Below are 18,004 nucleotides of genomic sequence, written 5' to 3' on the forward strand. Positions count from 1 at the left end.
CTCCTCTGCCTCTGCATCGTTTTCCTCATCTCGTTCGGGCTGGGACGAATGCTGCGACACAGGAACGGGTCCGGCTTGGCTTTGGGACCAGGCGCTGGAACCGGATCGATCATGTTCGTCACGGGTTTGACTACCGCGAACAACTCAATCCAGGTTCGCCCTGCAGCAAGGCGACCAGCGCAGCGTGCCGAGGGGCGTTTCAATGGCGTTTCTCCTCTCTGCAACAGGCAGCGTTTCTCCGTTTTCTCCTCCTCTTCCATTTCAAAACAACAGCTGCGTAGTTGTTTGATAACGTGTTGTCGGCTTGTCTTTGAGGCCAGGGACCTGATACCATGTCACAGGCTGGGGAAGTCTTTGAACTACGCGCTGCACTAATAAAAACAAAAACATGTCAAACACGTCTTTGGCGGGGAGGCACATTCCTGATAAGACGTTAAAGACGTCATTGGCGCTCAATGAGTTAAAGACCAGTGGAAAATCTGTTTTTATCTCCGGTCCCACCCCCACCTTCCTCCATGGCACAGCCCGTTCCAGCAAAGTCCTCAGTCTCCACACCTGGCTCCAATCCACCTGCAATAAACTCAACATCCACTTCATCGACAACATCAATCTGCTCTGGAACTGCCCCTTTTTTTTCAAGTCAGACGGGATTCACCCAAACAAACTCGGTTCAAACGTCATCTCTGCTAACATTCGTCATGCGGTGCACTGCGCATGCGCACCCCCAGAATGACTTCAGACGGCTTCGCAGCCACCTCCCCTCCCCCCATCCGGCTGTCCCCCCCCACACCCACAGTCAACAACCACCTGAACCTCAACCACCCAAATCTCCTCTGTTCTGCTCCCCCTGCGGGTCAGGAGGACCCATTACAACAAAACCAAGACATCAGCCTGCACATATCTCCTCCATCACTGGTTCCCATATCACCTTCAGCAATACCCCATTTAATTTCAAAACCATGCCCACTCCTCCTCTCTCTCTGTCCTCCTCTACTCCCATTCACATGATTGCACTGCCTATCCCAACTCTGCTCCGCCCTCGCCCCTCTCCCACTTCCCTTCACCCTGCCATCATTTTTTCCAAAGAACGCATCAATAACAACAACCTCATATCCATTCCAGTTAGCCCCTCCCCCTCACCCCCTCTACCCTGTAACAACTTTTTTAATATTGAGGGAGGTCTCTGGAACTGCCAGTCAGCTGTCAATAAACCGGAAATAATATCAGCTCACGCCCTCTCTCAGTCACTTCACTTTCTTGCACTTACCGAAACTTGGATCTCCCCAGAAAATACCGCCACTCCAGCCGCCCTCTCATCTGCTTTCTCCTTATCCCATACCCCCAGACGCGGGGGTGGCACGGGCATTCTCATCTCCTCCAACTGGTCATACTCAGTCTCACCTCTTTCCCATCTTTGCATTTCCTCCTTCAAATCCCACTTCGTCACCATTACCCTACCTATCAAACTCATCATCATTGTCATCTACCGCCCACCTGGACCCCTCAGCACATTCCTAGAGGAACTGCACACCCTTCTTTCCCTCTTCCCAGAAGACAACATTCCACTCACCCTCATGGGGGAGTTTAACATCCCACAGTCAACACTTCTCTCTACCTCCTTTCTCAACTTCTTCTCATCTTTCGATCTGTCCCTATCTGTCTCCCCCCCCACCCATAAAGCTGGTAACCTCCTTGATCTCATTTTCACCCGTTCATGCTGCACCTCCAACCTTTCAGTCACCCCTCTCCACGTTTCCGATCATTTCTTCATTTCCTTCTCCCTCCCGATCTCCCCTCCTAACTCTCTCCCTCCCCCCTCCCTCCCCATTACCTCCCGCCCTAATCTCAAATCTCTCTCACCCACGTCCCTATCCTCCGCTACCCTCTCCCTCCCCTCCGCTGACCAATTCTCTCTTCTATCCCCAGACGAAGCCTCTCTCACTCTCCTATCCTCTCTCTCCTCTGCCCTTGATTCCCTCTGTCCACTCTCTACTAAATCCATCTCCCCTGACATATCTCCCTTTCTCACTTCCCTCATCAACTCCTCCCTCTCCTCTGGTATTTTCCCCTCTGCCCTAAAAACAGCCATAATCAAACCACTTCTCAAGAAACCGTCCCTCGACCCCTCCGCCATCAACAACTACCGCCCCGTCACCCTCCTCTCTTTCATCTCCAAATCACTAGAACGCACAGTATCTGGTCAATTATCTTCTTATCTCTCCCTTCACAATCTCTCTGACCCCCTGCAATCTGGATTCAAACCTGCACATTCCACTGAAACAGCTCTTCTTTCTGTCACCTCCGCCCTTCACTCCGCCAAAGCTTCATCACTCTCCTCCGTTCTCATACTTCTCGATCTGTCCGCCGCTTTTGACACCATCAACCACCAAATTCTACTTTCCACCCTATCCGACCTTGGTATCACCGGCTCTGCACTTTCCTGGTTAGCCTCCTACCTATCTAACCGCTCTTTTCAGGTCCTCTGGAGAGGAACTCTATCTGACCCCTGCACTCTCACCACGGGTGTCCCCCAGGGTTCTGTCTTAGGTCCTTTCCTCTTTCTTCTCTACATGAGATCTCTTGGCCACGTAATTTCCTCCCACGGGTTCTCCTATCACTCATACGCAGACGACACACAGCTCTATTTCTCTTTCCCCCCCTCTGACACCCATATCTCTTCCCGTATCCAGGGATTAAAGTTCTCCGTCGCTACGACGGATTTCCGTCTATTGGAGCCAGATATGAAATGTGAAAAATACCAAAATTAAAGCCCCTTTGTATATTTTCAATGTGTATTGTATTGAGTTTGAATGAAAGCTTTTATTTTGAAAAATTCCGACCGGACGTCCAACCGGTTTCCAGGTTGAACGTCATGTTTCCTTGCCTGTTTCAATGCACCACTATGTTCGCTGATAAATGTTTTGCTACGTTGTGCTATGTTTTCAGGCCCGCTGAACGCGACCCTGCAAAGCCACTCCATGTAACGCTAAACAAAACACTGTTGCAGATCTGCCTCTCAGACAGCGTTAACGCGCTAGTTCCTAACGTTAAATTATCCCTAATGACAGCATTGGACTGAAGAAGTTTGTTATTGTGAGAATTGTTAATTGAGTTAATTTATTACTGCAAAGGTGGAGGAACTTTGAAAACATGCGCGATGCGGAGTTGTCTTTTATTGGACAGGTAAAACTTGCTAACACACACACGCTCAAACGTTTGCTGCAGTAACGTTAACGTTATTATTTTCGGTGTATTTCCCCCCTGACAGCGCGGGGGGTTGACGCTTTTTCCACGACCACATGTCACTAATTGTCATTTCCACCATAAAGATGCATGTCAGCAGAATAACGTTATTTGATGGAGAGAAAAAGTCTAGTGGAGTTTCACTAGCGTCAACGCTAACGTTACTGAATGAGCTATAGACCCCTTATACAGCTGTCAACATTGGAGCTGCGCGCGCATCGTGTAGGCAAAAAGCCGTCAGCCCAGCATTGACAGACACTGAGAACTGTGGAAAAGCCCCGCTGTCAGGACTGCTCTGTGCCCATCTGCGACACACAGTTATATTTTAGTTTTAAAATGCAGTTCTCGGCTTACTACCACAGCTTATCGCCTAGTGATAAGCAATGTTATGTATCGAAATTAACGTTGGTTAATGGGATACGTCTTACAGACCCATACACACTGGCGCTGTCAATTGGCCAAGCCTTGTGGCCAGCAATACATATCGTGCATTCCTTTATAACTGGGGATAGCGTAGATAATTATTCTGTAACTTGCAAAGATATATTGTTATGTTGATAATGCACACAACTCAATAATGACATTATGTAACGTTACTTGGTCGTTAACTAACCGAGCGATGTTGAGCAGCCTACAGCTACAGGCTGCAGGCAGCTTACCTGATTATGAGGAGCACTACAAAGTCGGGCATTTTTAATGATGTCCTCGTTCCAATCAGTTCAACTCAATAATGACATTATTTAACGTTACTTGGTTGTTAACTAACCGAGCGATGTGGCTGTTACTAGCAGCCTACAGCTACAGTTGACCTGATATGAAATGAGCGAGCACTGCAAAGTCGGGCATTTTTAACGATTTCCTCTTTCGGCTTGCAACCAAAGACACCTACGGTTAGCATTAAAAGCAGTATGAGTTGACGGGATTCGGTAAAACTTTAGTCTTTGCTTTGTTGATAGTGTAACAGACTGTTCAGTGTTGTGTTGTGTTCTATTGCGTGTGTGCGAGGCTGTGTATGTTCCCTCGAGTTGCGTAGAACAGGATATGTGGGGAAAAGCTTGTTATAACGTTACAGCCTGGCTCTATCGTTTATTATTTTATTAACCAAGTGTGAATAGGCGGACCCGAATACTCTGCTACAATAGCTTTCCGATTCTGGCATCGCACTGCACAACACGAAGACATGTCTAGCTCGAATAGTTTTCGGGCCACTGGAAAACTACTTGACAGGGCTGCGCGGAGTCTGTCTTTCTGCCTCCGTCTTGCGCATCTGACGCTGCTTGTTGTCATTGTGACGTAGGCGTATAAGGGGTCTATAGGCACCTATCTGTAACGCAACATGATAACATTAACAAACAACTGTTGCTAGCACAGTAACTAGTTGGTTACTAACTTTCTGGTTAGCATTAGATGTGTCAGCTGCTGCTAGTCTCTGAGTTAGTTGATAACAATATGTTGATTTCATCTGTGACCTGACTCCATGATGGTTCTGTAATTCTGAGGGATGTTTTTTTTTAGATGTAACCGTGTGCAATGGGATGTTTCCTCTTCACTTGATGCTGAACTGTAACACTAGCGTTAGGTGGTTAGCCTAGGCATGCTAGGTGTTGTCTGACAGTATTCATTTGTGTGTTTTCATAACAGTAGGCTCAAGATTCAAGATTCAAGATTCAAGATTCAAGATTCAAGATTCAAGATTTTTATTGTCACTCCATGGTACAAGTATCACGTGTGAAATTCTTGTGCTGTGGACTCCGTTTACAACATAGTGCAAATAGTACAAGTATAACAAATATAACAGGGCATATGGGTGCAAAAACAACAAGAGACACAACAAGCATAAGGCAGTATAGTGATAAGACAAGTCAGAGACAGTGGCATATTCACTGCACATAGGTGCACGTGTCGGGTGCATACTTTAGACGTGCTTAAACATTTTAAATTCTGCGTATTTGACATACAGGTGCAAATAACATATTCCTTATTAAACATACAATTAAACTCGGCATTTTAAATTCGGCGTATTTGACATACAGGTGCAAATAGCATATTCCTTATTAAACATACAATTAAACGTTAGACATACGTAGTGGTAGCAGCTACAGTACGGTACAGTGCGGCTACTACACTATTTGTGTATGTTAAGGAGTCTCGTGGCCTGCGGGAAGAAACTGTTCCTCAAGCGATTTGTGCGTGCTTTCGGAACCCTGTATCTTCTCCCTGAGGGTAGCAGGGAGAACAGGCTGTTGTGGGGATGGTTTGTGTCTTTGATGATCTTCAGGGACCTCCTGAGGCACCGCTGTTTATACAGTTCATGCAGATCTGGCAACTCACATTCTGTTACGTGCTGTGCCGCGCGTCTCACTCTCCGTAGCGCCCTGCGGTCCATGGTGGTACAGTTCCCGTACCAGGTGGTGAAGCCGCCAGTCAGCAGGCTTTCAATGGTGCCTCTGTAGAAGTCCCTGAGGATTTCTTTCCTTAGCCCGAATTTCTTCAGGCGCTTGAGTCCGTGTATTCGCTGTTGGGCTACCAGACCATCAGCTCAGTGGGACAGGAGGGGTGAGAGTTTGGGTGGAGCTGAGCTGTGTGACTGGTGGAAGAGAACCTCCTTAGTTGGGACATATGTTTGACAATGTTGTTGTAGTTCCTGTGGCTACTGTTAGTTATAATTGTTATACTGATCCCTTAACCTACTTGTTTGACTCGATAAAAACATCTATATATTAATTGTGATTTATTATAGCCAGTAATTTTCACATGTCTCTGTTGGCATACCTACGTGGAACCTTATAACATCAGCCCAGAACACAATTCATGCATCATTAGGCCTACTGGATGTTTGGGAACTTGAGAGTGAAATGAGTGTGATGTACACACTGTCTGCCGTTTTTTACATGAAAACCCATGTGAAGCGACGGCGCTTGGAGTAAAAGCGGACACTCTAGAAAGCCAGAAATAGCTAAAATAGGCCTCGAAAAATGTTCAGTCAAAAGATTTTATTTTGCTTTAACCCCTGCGTATCTCTGCCTGCCTTAATGACATCAGCATCTGGATGTCCTCTCATCATCTCAAACTTAACCCAGACAAAACCGAACTTCTCTTCTTCCCCGGCAAAGACTCCCCCCTATCCGATCTTTCCATATCCATTGACAATACCACCGTTCTTCCCTCTCAAACAGCCAAAAATCTTGGTGTAACTCTTGACAACCAACTCTCCTTTTCCGCTCACATTACAGCAACGGCACGTTCCTGCAGATTCTCCCGCTACAACATCCGTAAAATCCACCCATTTTTAACCAGAGAAGCAACAAAGATTTAGTCCAGGCCCTGGTTTTATCACGTCTCGATTATTGTAACGTTCTTTTAGCCGGTCTCCCCTCCTCTGCCATCCAACCCCTTCAACTCATCCAGAATTCTGCAGCCCGCCTCGTTTTTAACCAAACTAAATTCTCCCATGTCACCCCTCTCCTCCATGACCTCCACTGGCTCCCCATCCTGTCACGCATCAAATTCAAGACCCTGGTCCTTGCCTACAGAGCTGTCCACTCAACATCCCCCCAATACCTTCAACCCATGGTCAAGTTCCCAGTGGCGTGCCGTCCATTAGGCGAACTAGGCAAATGCTAAGGGCGCTTGAGCCGTTAGGGGCGCCAGAGAGGGTAATTTTTTTTTTTTTTTTTTTTTTTTTTTTTTTTTTACAAATACTTTTTCATGATAATAGGCCTACTGTTATTTTACAATAGTAGAAAAAAATAAGAAGAACAACGTCTTAAGTCTTTAAATAATAGTGAAATCATTTTTCTAATTCTGGCTTTCTGGCTGCCTGGGCTGCAGCACTTTCACCATGGTCCCTAATCCATACCACCCCACCCACTGCGCGGCCGCGCCCCCTTCTACCTGCTCGGAGCTTTTTCCCAGAGTGGGGGAAGGGAGCTGGAAGGTGGGTGCTGAGGGTGCTGCAGCACCCACTGGTGGCAAGAAATGGATTTTCGAAATTGTTGGATTTGGCTGTCTTGTGTTTATACCACCAACAAGATGCATTAAAAAACAGTTTGTGCTTCCCAGCTCTAATCTTATTTCATACGCTCTCTCTTCAAAAGTGTTTGATTTTCATCATAATCTGGTTTTCCATAATAATAATAATAATAATAAGTTCAGTGTTTATGCCTGTGTTTCTGTCTGTTGTAGTGTAAAATGACTAAAGGGAGAGCAGGTGCTTACATGAAAGTGAGTGAGAAAAGGAGAAGATACTGAATAATGACATCACAACAGTATAATCCTAATGTTAATTTAAAATTAAATATTCTTCTAAATATGGATGAAAGTCCAAAAAACGTAAAATTTTCTTCGGCGCTGCCCTCCCGGGCAGCACCGAGAGACCCTTCCTTACAGCACCCCCTACCTAAAAGTACTTCCAGCGCCACTGGGGAAGGGCGATTCTGAGCCTGCACTGCAGTGCTGGATTAGCTGCGATATAATTTTTATTATATTTTCTTTGGGGGAGGGGGGAGGGGGGGGGGGGCACCAGCAAAAATCTTGCCTAGGGCACCAACTTGGTCAGGCACGCCACTGCAAGTTCCAAACCTCTCACCGCTCCCTCCGCCCCTCCACTAGCGTAGGCCGTCTCCCCCCCCCCCTTGCTTCGCGGGCTCAAGGGTCGCTCAAAATACAGACTTTTTTCCTACCTCGCCCCCAAATGGTGGAATGGTCAGGACGGCAGAGTCACAATGCTAAATAAAGTAAAGTATGTATATTTGTAACAGAGTTCTGGCTTCCCTGACCAGTGACGCTTAGGAATAGACTGTGACAACCAGGTATAGCTTACTGTACACTGAGTGTTATACAGAGTGACTTACTGTACACTGAGTGTTACACTGAGTGTCTTACTGTACACTGAGTGTTATACAGAGTGACTTACTGTACACTGAGTGTTAGTGACTTACTGTACACTGAGTGTTATACAGAGTGACTTACTGTACACTGAGTGTTATACAGAGTGGCTTACTGTACACTGAGTGTTATACAGAGTGGCTTACTGTACACTGAGTGTTATACAGAGTGACTTACTGTACACTGAGTGTTATACAGAGTGACTTACTGTACACTGAGTGTTATACAGAGTGGCTTACTGTACACTGAGTGTTATACAGAGTGTCTCACTGTACACTGAGTGTTATACAGAGTGACTTACTGTACACTGAGTGTTATACAGAGTGGCTTACTGTACACTGAGTGTTATACAGAGTGTCTTACTGTACACTGAGTGTTATACAGAGTGGCTACTGTAAACTGAGTGTTACACAGAGTGACTTACTGTACACTGAGTGTTATACAGAGTGGCTTACTGTACACTGAGTGTTATACAGAGTGGCTTACTGTACACTGAGTGTTATACAGAGTGACTTACTGTACACTGAGTGTTATACAGAGTGGCTTACTGTACACTGAGTGTTATACAGAGTGGCTTACTGTACACTGAGTGTTACACAGAGTGGTTTACTGTACAGAGTGGCTTACTGTACACTATAGTGTTATACAGAGTGACTTACTGTACACTGAGTGTTATACAGAGTGGCTTACTGTACACTATAGTGTTATTCAGAGTGGCTTACTGTACACTGAGTGTTATACAGAGTGGCTTACTGTACACTGAGTGTTATACAGAGTGGTTTACTGTACTGAGTGTTATACAGAGTGGCTTACTGTACACTATAGTGTTATACAGAGTGGCTTACTGTACACTGAGTGTTATACAGAGTGACTTACTGTACACTGAGTGTTACACAGAGTGGCTTACTGTACACTGAGTGTTATCCAGAGTGACTTACTGTACACTGAGTGATACACAGAGTGACTTACTGTACACTGAGTGTTATACAGAGTGGCTTACTGTACACTGAGTGTTATACAGAGTGGTTTACTGTACACTGAGTGTTATACAGAGTGGCTTACTGTACACTATAGTGTTATTCAGAGTGGCTTACTGTACACTGAGTGTTATACAGAGTGGTTTACTGTACACTGAGTGTTATACAGAGTGGCTTACTGTACACTATAGTGTTATACAGAGTGACTTACTGTACACTGAGTGTTATACAGAGTGGCTTACTGTACACTATAGTGTTATACAGAGTGACTTACTGTACACTGAGTGTTATACAGAGTGGCTTACTGTACACTGAGTGTTATACAGAGTGTCTTACTGTACACTGAGTGTTACACAGAGTGGTTTACTGTACAATGAGTGTTATACAGAGTGGCTTACTGTACACTGAGTGTTATACAGAGTGGCGTACTGTACACTATAGTGTTATTCAGAGTGGCTTACTGTACACTGAGTGTTATACAGAGTGGCTTACTGTACACTGAGTGTTATACAGAGTGGTTTACTGTACTGAGTGTTATACAGAGTGGCTTACTGTACACTATAGTGTTATACAGAGTGGCTTACTGTACACTGAGTGTTATACAGAGTGGCTTACTGTACACTGAGTGTTATAGAGAGTGGCTTACTGTACACTGAGTGATATACAGAGTGACTTACTGTACACTGAGTGTTATACAGAGTGGCTTACTGTACACTGAGTGTTATACAGAGTGGTTTACTGTACACTGAGTGTTATACAGAGTGGTTTACTGTACTGAGTGTTATACAGAGTGACTCACTGTACACTGAGTGTTATACAGAGTGGCTTACTGTACACTATAGTGTTATACAGAGTGACTTACTGTACACTGAGTGTTATACAGAGTGGCTTACTGTACACTGAGTGTTATACAGAGTGTCTTACTGTACACTGAGTGTTACACAGAGTGGTTTACTGTACAATAAGTGTTATACAGAGTGGCTTACTGTACACTGAGTGTTATACAGAGTGGCTTACTGTACACTATAGTGTTATTCAGAGTGGCTTACTGTACACTGAGTGTTATACAGAGTGGTTTACTGTACACTGAGTGTTATACAGAGTGGTTTACTGTACACTGAGTGTTATACAGAGTGGTTTACTGTACTGAGTGTTATACAGAGTGGCTTACTGTACACTATAGTGTTATACAGAGTGGCTTACTGTACACTGAGTGTTATACAGAGTGGCTTACTGTACACTGAGTGTTATACAGAGTGGCTTACTGTACACTGAGTGATATACAGAGTGACTTACTGTACACTGAGTGTTATACAGAGTGGCTTACTGTACACTGAGTGTTATACAGAGTGGTTTACTGTACACTGAGTGTTATACAGAGTGGTTTACTGTACTGAGTGTTATACAGAGTGACTCACTGTACACTGGTATAAGTATAGAGAGCCAAAGTGAACGTGACTTCCTGCCTTTCTCTGTGCACCAGCGTCTGAAAAAATATGAATGGTGGTGAACGGAGAGACGTTACTTTTTTATCTCGTTTGAATTTTGTCACAGGGTACACATGTACATTTTGTCAATTTAAAAGATAACTCTGCAAGTCAAGAAAGTCACAGTTTGTCCTGAAACTGAAACGTAAGGTTTAGTTTTGTCAATCGACTACATCTCTCGTGTCGCACAACACGTCACACCATCAACAACATGGAGTGGTGGGAGAGACGTCACTTATGTGACTGGTTGTGTGTCCTCTTTCTGATTTATAACTTCTAGTGCCACAGTTTTACCACAAACTGTGACTTTCTTGACTTGCAGAGTTATCTTTTACATTGGCAAACATGATACCCCCATGGCACAATTCATTACGGGATACAAAAAAAACATCTCTCCGTTCAGCACCATTGATATTTTTTCAGATGCTGGTGCTGGAGCTACTTCTGCTCTCACTCAGAATGTCAAAATATAAGTGATGTGATGTATAATTTTTGAGATATTAACGTTTGTTTGACACAACTCATACTATATTCAGTGTTTCCCATACATAAAGGAATTTGTGGCGGGCCGCCACAATAATATTTTGACCAAAAAAAAAAAAATTGACCAAAAAAAAAAAAAATTTTTTTTTTTTTTTTTTTTTTTTTTACAGTGCACCTGAACGCAACATGCAAGATATCCGCTGAATAAGTGTCCAATAAATGTTCATGTCATTCTGGCCAATACTTCTGTTATAGCATTTCAGTCTGGAATATGGAATATCTTTCAATAATCTATGATTTAGCTGCTAAATTGTCAAATACCACCATCTGCTCACTACCCAGGCACTTATGTATGTACTTAACCTAACTAACTTAACCTAACTAACTATCCGGTGTGCACAACACTGTCAGCCTAAACTCCGGCTGACACCCCAAAAACCTACAATCCGCTACAGAAAAATGTATATTGTTTGTTTATTAACTGGCCCCTCGCCTTCTATCATTTCACGAAAGTGGCAAAGCAAGTTGAGTATCCCTGACCTATAGGGAGAAATTTAGTTTGTCATTGTAAACCCACAGCACAGTAATGATGACATGTTCTTCATAGATCTAGCCTTTTAATTTTGCTCTTAAGCTTTCTCAAAGTACACCAAATTCATGCATTTTACTTTAAAATGTTTAAAAAAATCTTGCGGGGGGGCATGCCCCCGCACCCCCCTAGGGGGGCTGCGGTCCCCCACCACAAATACTCAAAATCCTGTGGGAAACACTGATATTAACTGCCACAGGGTTCCGCATTTCTGGGTGTCAAGTGACGTCACGCTGATTCGTCCTATAGCCTCCTCCAAGTTCCAGTTTCTCATACGATGGGCTGAGCCTTAAATCCAACAATCTGCCTACAGTCATAAAACTGTCATGTCACATGGTTAAACTAAGTCTGACTTGCATAGAAAGATATGCTGTGAATATCAGGTTAAACATGTTAAGATATTAAAACAAGTTAAACTTAGATCAGATTTAAACTCATTCCAGGATCATTGTTCAGATCATGTGACCCTGACAGGATATCTGCATTCTTTAAAAGCCTGAAAAACTCTAAAAAATAAATTATTTAAACCTAAATTCTTAGAAAGTATTATAATGTCCTAAATGCAGTGTTTTTATTCACCATGCAGTGACTGTCTGTCCACCCTTACACTGATACAGAATAAAGCTAATAGTATTATATGCAATATGTTTTTTTTCCATTGTGTCTACTTCATTAACTTTGCTTATAAACGTTGCTAACATTTAATTTCCTGTTGTCCTTTTCCTGACACTGTCCCTTTATAGCTTCACAACTGTCTTTATGTGTAGTTAGAAAAAAGCTGTTTTGTCAGCTTTGTTTCTCTATTTTGGTTTTTAAATAGGTCTAAAATTCACTCTGTATTAAAAATGTCTTCTGAAACCTACAGATACTCTTCATAATCATAACAGCTAAACTAATACAGATGAGATTATACTGTAATACAGTAACTCAGCTGTAGCTCAGGTTCATCTTCATAGACAGCAGCAAACCAACACCAGCTTCATCATGTGCAGGCCCTTTCTTTGATTTATTGATTTATTGATTGATTGATTTATTTATTTATTGATTTATTTATTTATTTATTTATTTATCTTCTCATCAGTCCCTGCTGATGTGACCATCCCCATCATTGCTGTCATCATCATCCTTGCTGCCACTGGATTCACACTTTACAAAAAGAAGAAAGGTGAGGAACTCTAAAGGATTTTTTTTACATTTACATTTTAGGCGTTACGTTGATGCTGTTATACAGAGTGGCTTACTGTACACTGAGTGTTATTCACCTTATTCTTTGCCCACACATGGACGCTTCCGCATTACGTCATTTTGTAATAGTATTTCCGTTTTGACTTGCCAAAAACTCCGCAGGCAAGATGGCTGCGCACACTCCGCATCTAAACTGGCAGAATTACTCCCCCATAAAGTAACATATCTTGGCCAATACGTATGTAACATACAAAATAAAGCAACCCGTAATATCTTAATTTTATGTAGAATGCAGAGGATATGTAACTGTTTAGTTAAACTTGCATTCCAGGAATATTGTGATCTAAAGATGACGTTACTTTTTCGTCCTGAAACCCACATAGTTTGCGCCAGGCGTAACCTATGTGCGATTCGAAATAACGCATCCGAGATAGAAAACGTTATGAATAGCCACGTTATAAACAACAAACTAACGCTGGTGATCCGTATGGAAACAGTGTTACTCGAAATGGTTAAAAGTTATATCAATTTGGTCATTCAGTGGCATTTTACTGCCATATAACATAACTAACTAGCAGCTGATATTAGCCACAGAAGGCAACTAGCGCTGAACCGGAAGAACAAATACGTTTGTGTTGAACGCGGAAGAGAGAAAAAGTGGGCGTGGTGAATAAGGTGAATACAGAGTGGCTACTGTACACTGAGTGTTATACAGAGTGTTACTGTACACTGAGTGTTACACAGAGTGACTTACTGTACACTGAGTGTTACACAGAGTGACTTACTGTACACTGAGTGTTATAGAGAGTGACTTACTGTACACTGAGTGTTACACAGAGTGACTTACTGTACACTGAGTGTTACACAGAGTGACTTACTGTACACTGAGTGTTACACAGAGTGACTTACTGTACACTGAGTGTTATACAGAGTGGCTTACTGTACACTGAGTGTTACACAGAGTGACTTACTGTACACTGAGTGTTATACAGAGTGGCTTACTGTACACTGAGTGTTACACAGAGTGACTTACTGTACACTGAGTGTTATACAGAGTGGCTTACTGTACACTGAGTGTTACACAGAGTGGCTTACTGTACACTGAGTGTTATACAGAGTGGCTTACTGTACACTGAGTGTTATACAGAGTGGCTACTGTACACTGAGTGTTACACAGAGTGACTTACTGTACACTGAGTGTTATACAGAGTGGCTTACTGTACACTGAGTGTTACACAGAGTGGCTTACTGTACACTGAGTGTTATACAGAGTGGCTTACTGTACACTGAGTGTTATACAGAGTGGCTTACTGTACACTGAGTGTTACACAGAGTGGCTTACTGTACACTGAGTGTTATACAGAGTGGTTTACTGTACACTGAGTGTTATACACTACTGTACACTGAGTGTTACACAGAGTGACTTACTGTACACTGAGTGTTATACAGAGTGGCTTACTGTACACTGAGTGTTATACAGAGTGGTTTACTGTACACTGAGTGTTATACAGAGTGGTTTACTGTACACTGAGTGTTATACAGAGTGGTTTACTGTACTGAGTGTTATACAGAGTGACTCACTGTACACTGGTATAAGTATAAAGAGCCAAAGTGAACGTGACTTCCTGCCTTTCTCTGTGCGCCAGCGTCTGAAAAAATATGAATGGTGGTGAACGGAGAGACGTTACTTTTTTATCTCGTTTGAATTTTGTCACAGGGTACACATGTACATTTTGTCAATTTAAAAGATAACTCTGCAAGTCAAGAAAGTCACAGTTGGTCCTGAAACTGAAAGGTAAGGTTTAGTTTTGTCAATCGACTACATCTCTGGTGTCGCACAACACGTCACACCATCAACAACATGGAGTGGTGGGAGAGACGTCACTCATGTGACTGGTTGTGCGTCATCTTTCTGATTTATAACTTATAGTGTCACAGTTTTACCACAAACTGTGACTTTCTTGACTTGCAGAGTTATCTTTTACATTGGCAAACATGATACCCCCGTGGCACAATTCAAACGGGATACAAAAAAAACGTCTCTCCGTTCAGCACCATTGATATTTTTTCAGATGCTGGTGCTGGAGCTACTTCTGCTCTCACTCAGAATGTCAAAATATAAGTGATGTGATGTATAGTTTTTGAGATATTAACGTTTGTTTGACACAACTCATACTATATTAACTGCCGCAGGTTTCCGCATTTCTGGGTGTCAAGTGACGTCACGCTGATTCGTCCTATAGCCTCCTCCAAGTTCCAGTTTCTCATACGATGGGCTGAGCCTTAAATCCAACTTTAAGACAATCTGCCTACAGTCATAAAACTGTCATGTCACATGGTTAAACTAAGTCTGACTTGCATAGAAAGATATGCTGTGAATTTCAGGTTAAACATGTTAAGATATTAAAACAAGTTAAACTTAGATCAGATTTAAACTCATTCCAGGATCATTGTTCAGATCATGTGACCCTGACAGGATATCTGCATTCTTTAAAAGCCTGAAAAACTCTAAAAAATAAATTATTTAAACCTAAATTCTTAGAAAGTATTATAATGTCCTAAATGCAGTATGTTTTTTCACCATGCAGTGACTGTCTGTCCACCCTTACACTGATACAGAATAAAGCTAATAGTATTATATGCAATATGTTTTTTTTCATTGTGTCTACTTCATTAACTTTGCTTATAAACTTGGCTAACATTTCATTTCCTGTTGTCCTTTTCCTGACACTGTCCCTTTATACATTCAGAACTGTCTTTATGTGTAGTTGGGAAAAGGCTGTTTTGTCAGCTTTGTTTCTCTATTTTGGTTTTTAAATGGGTCTAAAATTCACTGTATTAAAAATGTCTTCTGAAACCTGCAGATACCTTCATAATCATAACAGCTAAACTAATACAGATGAGATGATGCTGTAATACAGTAACTCAGCTGTACCTCAGGTCCATCTTCATAGACAGCAGCAAACCAACATCAGCTTCATCATGTGCAGGCCCTTTCTTTGATTGATTTAATATTTATTTTATTTATTTATTTATTTTATTTATTTTATTTTTTTATTTTTTTATTTATTTATGTATTTATTTTTTTATTTTTTTATTTATGTTCTCAACAGTGCCTGGTGGTGTGACCATCTCCATCATTGCTGTGGTGGTTGTTCTTGCTGTCATCATCATTGCTGCCATTGGAGTCAAACTTTACAAAAAGAAGAAAGGTGAGGAACTCTAAAGGATTTTTTGACATTTACATTTTAGGTTGTTAAGTTGATGGTGTTACACAGAGTGACTTACTGTACACTGAGTGTTATACAGAGTGGCTTACTGTACACTGAGTGTTATACAGAGTGGCTTACTGTACACTGAGTGTTATACAGAGTGGCTTACTGTACACTGAGTGTTACACAGAGTGGCTTACTGTACACTGAGTGTTATACAGAGTGGCTTACTGTACACTGAGTGTTATACAGAGTGTCTTACTGTACACTGAGTGTTATACAGAGTTGCTTACTGTACACTGAGTGTTATACAGAGTGACTTACTGTACACTGAGTGTTACACAGAGTGACTTACTGTACACTGAGTGTTACACAGAGTGACTTACTGTACACTGAGTGTTATACAGAGTGACTTACTGTACACTGAGTGTTATACAGAGTGACTTACTGTACACTGAGTGTTACACAGAGTGACTTACTGTACACTGAGTGTTATACAGAGTGACTTACTGTACACTGAGTGTTATACAGAGTGGCTTACTGTACACTGAGTGTTACACAGAGTGACTTACTGTACACTGAGTGTTACACAGAGTGGCTTACTGTACACTGAGTGTTACACAGAGTGACTTACTGTACACTGAGTGTTATACAGAGTGTCTTACTGTACACTGAGTGTTATACAGAGTGTCTTACTGTACACTGAGTGTTATACAGAGTGGCTTACTGTACACTGAGTGTTATAGAGAGTGACTTACTGTACACTGAGTGTTATAGAGAGTGACTTACTGTACACTGAGTGTTACACAGAGTGACTTACTGTACACTGAGTGTTACACAGAGTGACTAACTGTACACTGAGTGTTATACAGAGTGACTTACTGTACACTGAGTGTTACACAGAGTGACTTACTGTACACTGAGTGTTATACAGAGTGGCTTACTGTACACTGAGTGTTACACAGAGTGGCTTACTGTACACTGAGTGTTATACAGAGTGACTTACTGTACACTGAGTGTTATAGAGAGTGGCTTACTGCCTTTCTGTGCACCAGCGTCTTAAATATGAATGGTAGTGACCGGAGAGAGACGTTACTTTTTTATCCCGTCCACAGAGTGGCTCACTGTACAGAAAGATACTGTTTTTATCTCGTTTGAATTGTACATGTCAAATGTGTCAATTTAAAAGATAACTCTGCTTGTCAAGAAAGTCACAGTTTGTCCTGAAACTGAAACGTAACGTTTAGTTTTGTCAATCGACTACATCTCTGGTGTCGCACAACACGTCACACCATCAACAACATGGAGTGGTGGGAGAGACGTCAGTTATGTGACTGGTTGTGCGTCATCTTTCTGATTTATAACTTCTAGTGCCACAGTTTTACCACAAACTGTGACTTTCTTGACTTGCAAAGTTATCTTTTACATTGGCAAACATTAAAAAAAACGTCTCTCTCCGTTCACCACCATTAATATCTTGTCAGATGCTGGTGCACAGAGAAAGGCAGGAAGTGACGTTCACTTTGGCTCTCTATAATTGGGGAGAAAACTGGTTAAATATGGGGGCATCTGTCATTTACAACTGTGACAACTTGAGTCATTTTGTCTGTTCTCTTTATTTCAGCCAAAAACCCTCGATCTTGTAAGTAGAATGTGTTTTTACTTGATCTTCATCTGATGTGACTTGCACTCTTCTTATACATCAGTGATAGCTTGGCTACCTCGCTGCATTTTATTGCTACAGTTGAGAAAGCTTTCTAGGTATTGATATTATGCAAATGCTTTTCAGGACTTCTTCCTCCATCATTGTCTGTTTATAAAGAAAAGTGATGATAGTGTGTTTCTGATCTTCAGCTTCAGCTTCTGAAATCTGCTCTGAGCTTTCTGAGAAACTCAATCCAGACGCCTGATTGCCAAATGGATCAAGTTACACACAGTAAG

General features: G+C 42.2%; 1 protein-coding gene across 1 annotated transcript in view; it reads left to right on the forward strand.

The window, feature by feature from the left end:
• Positions 1–18,004, forward strand: part of LOC310785521 (major histocompatibility complex class I-related gene protein-like) — a 49,752-nt gene that overhangs the window by 28,504 nt on the left and 3,244 nt on the right. The window contains exons 7-11 of the mRNA XM_083646637.1: positions 4,885–4,956; positions 12,748–12,831; positions 15,965–16,063; positions 17,688–17,705; positions 17,918–17,999. Of these exons, the coding sequence (XP_083502763.1) occupies positions 4,885–4,956; positions 12,748–12,831; positions 15,965–16,063; positions 17,688–17,705; positions 17,918–17,973 (329 nt within the window). The 3' untranslated portion in view covers positions 17,974–17,999. The remainder of the gene's footprint in view (positions 1–4,884; positions 4,957–12,747; positions 12,832–15,964; positions 16,064–17,687; positions 17,706–17,917; positions 18,000–18,004) is intronic.

This window comes from Poromitra crassiceps (assembly GCF_964638095.1).
Source record: "Poromitra crassiceps genome assembly, chromosome: 11".
In the NCBI taxonomy this organism is placed as follows: domain Eukaryota; kingdom Metazoa; phylum Chordata; class Actinopteri; order Beryciformes; family Melamphaidae; genus Poromitra; species Poromitra crassiceps.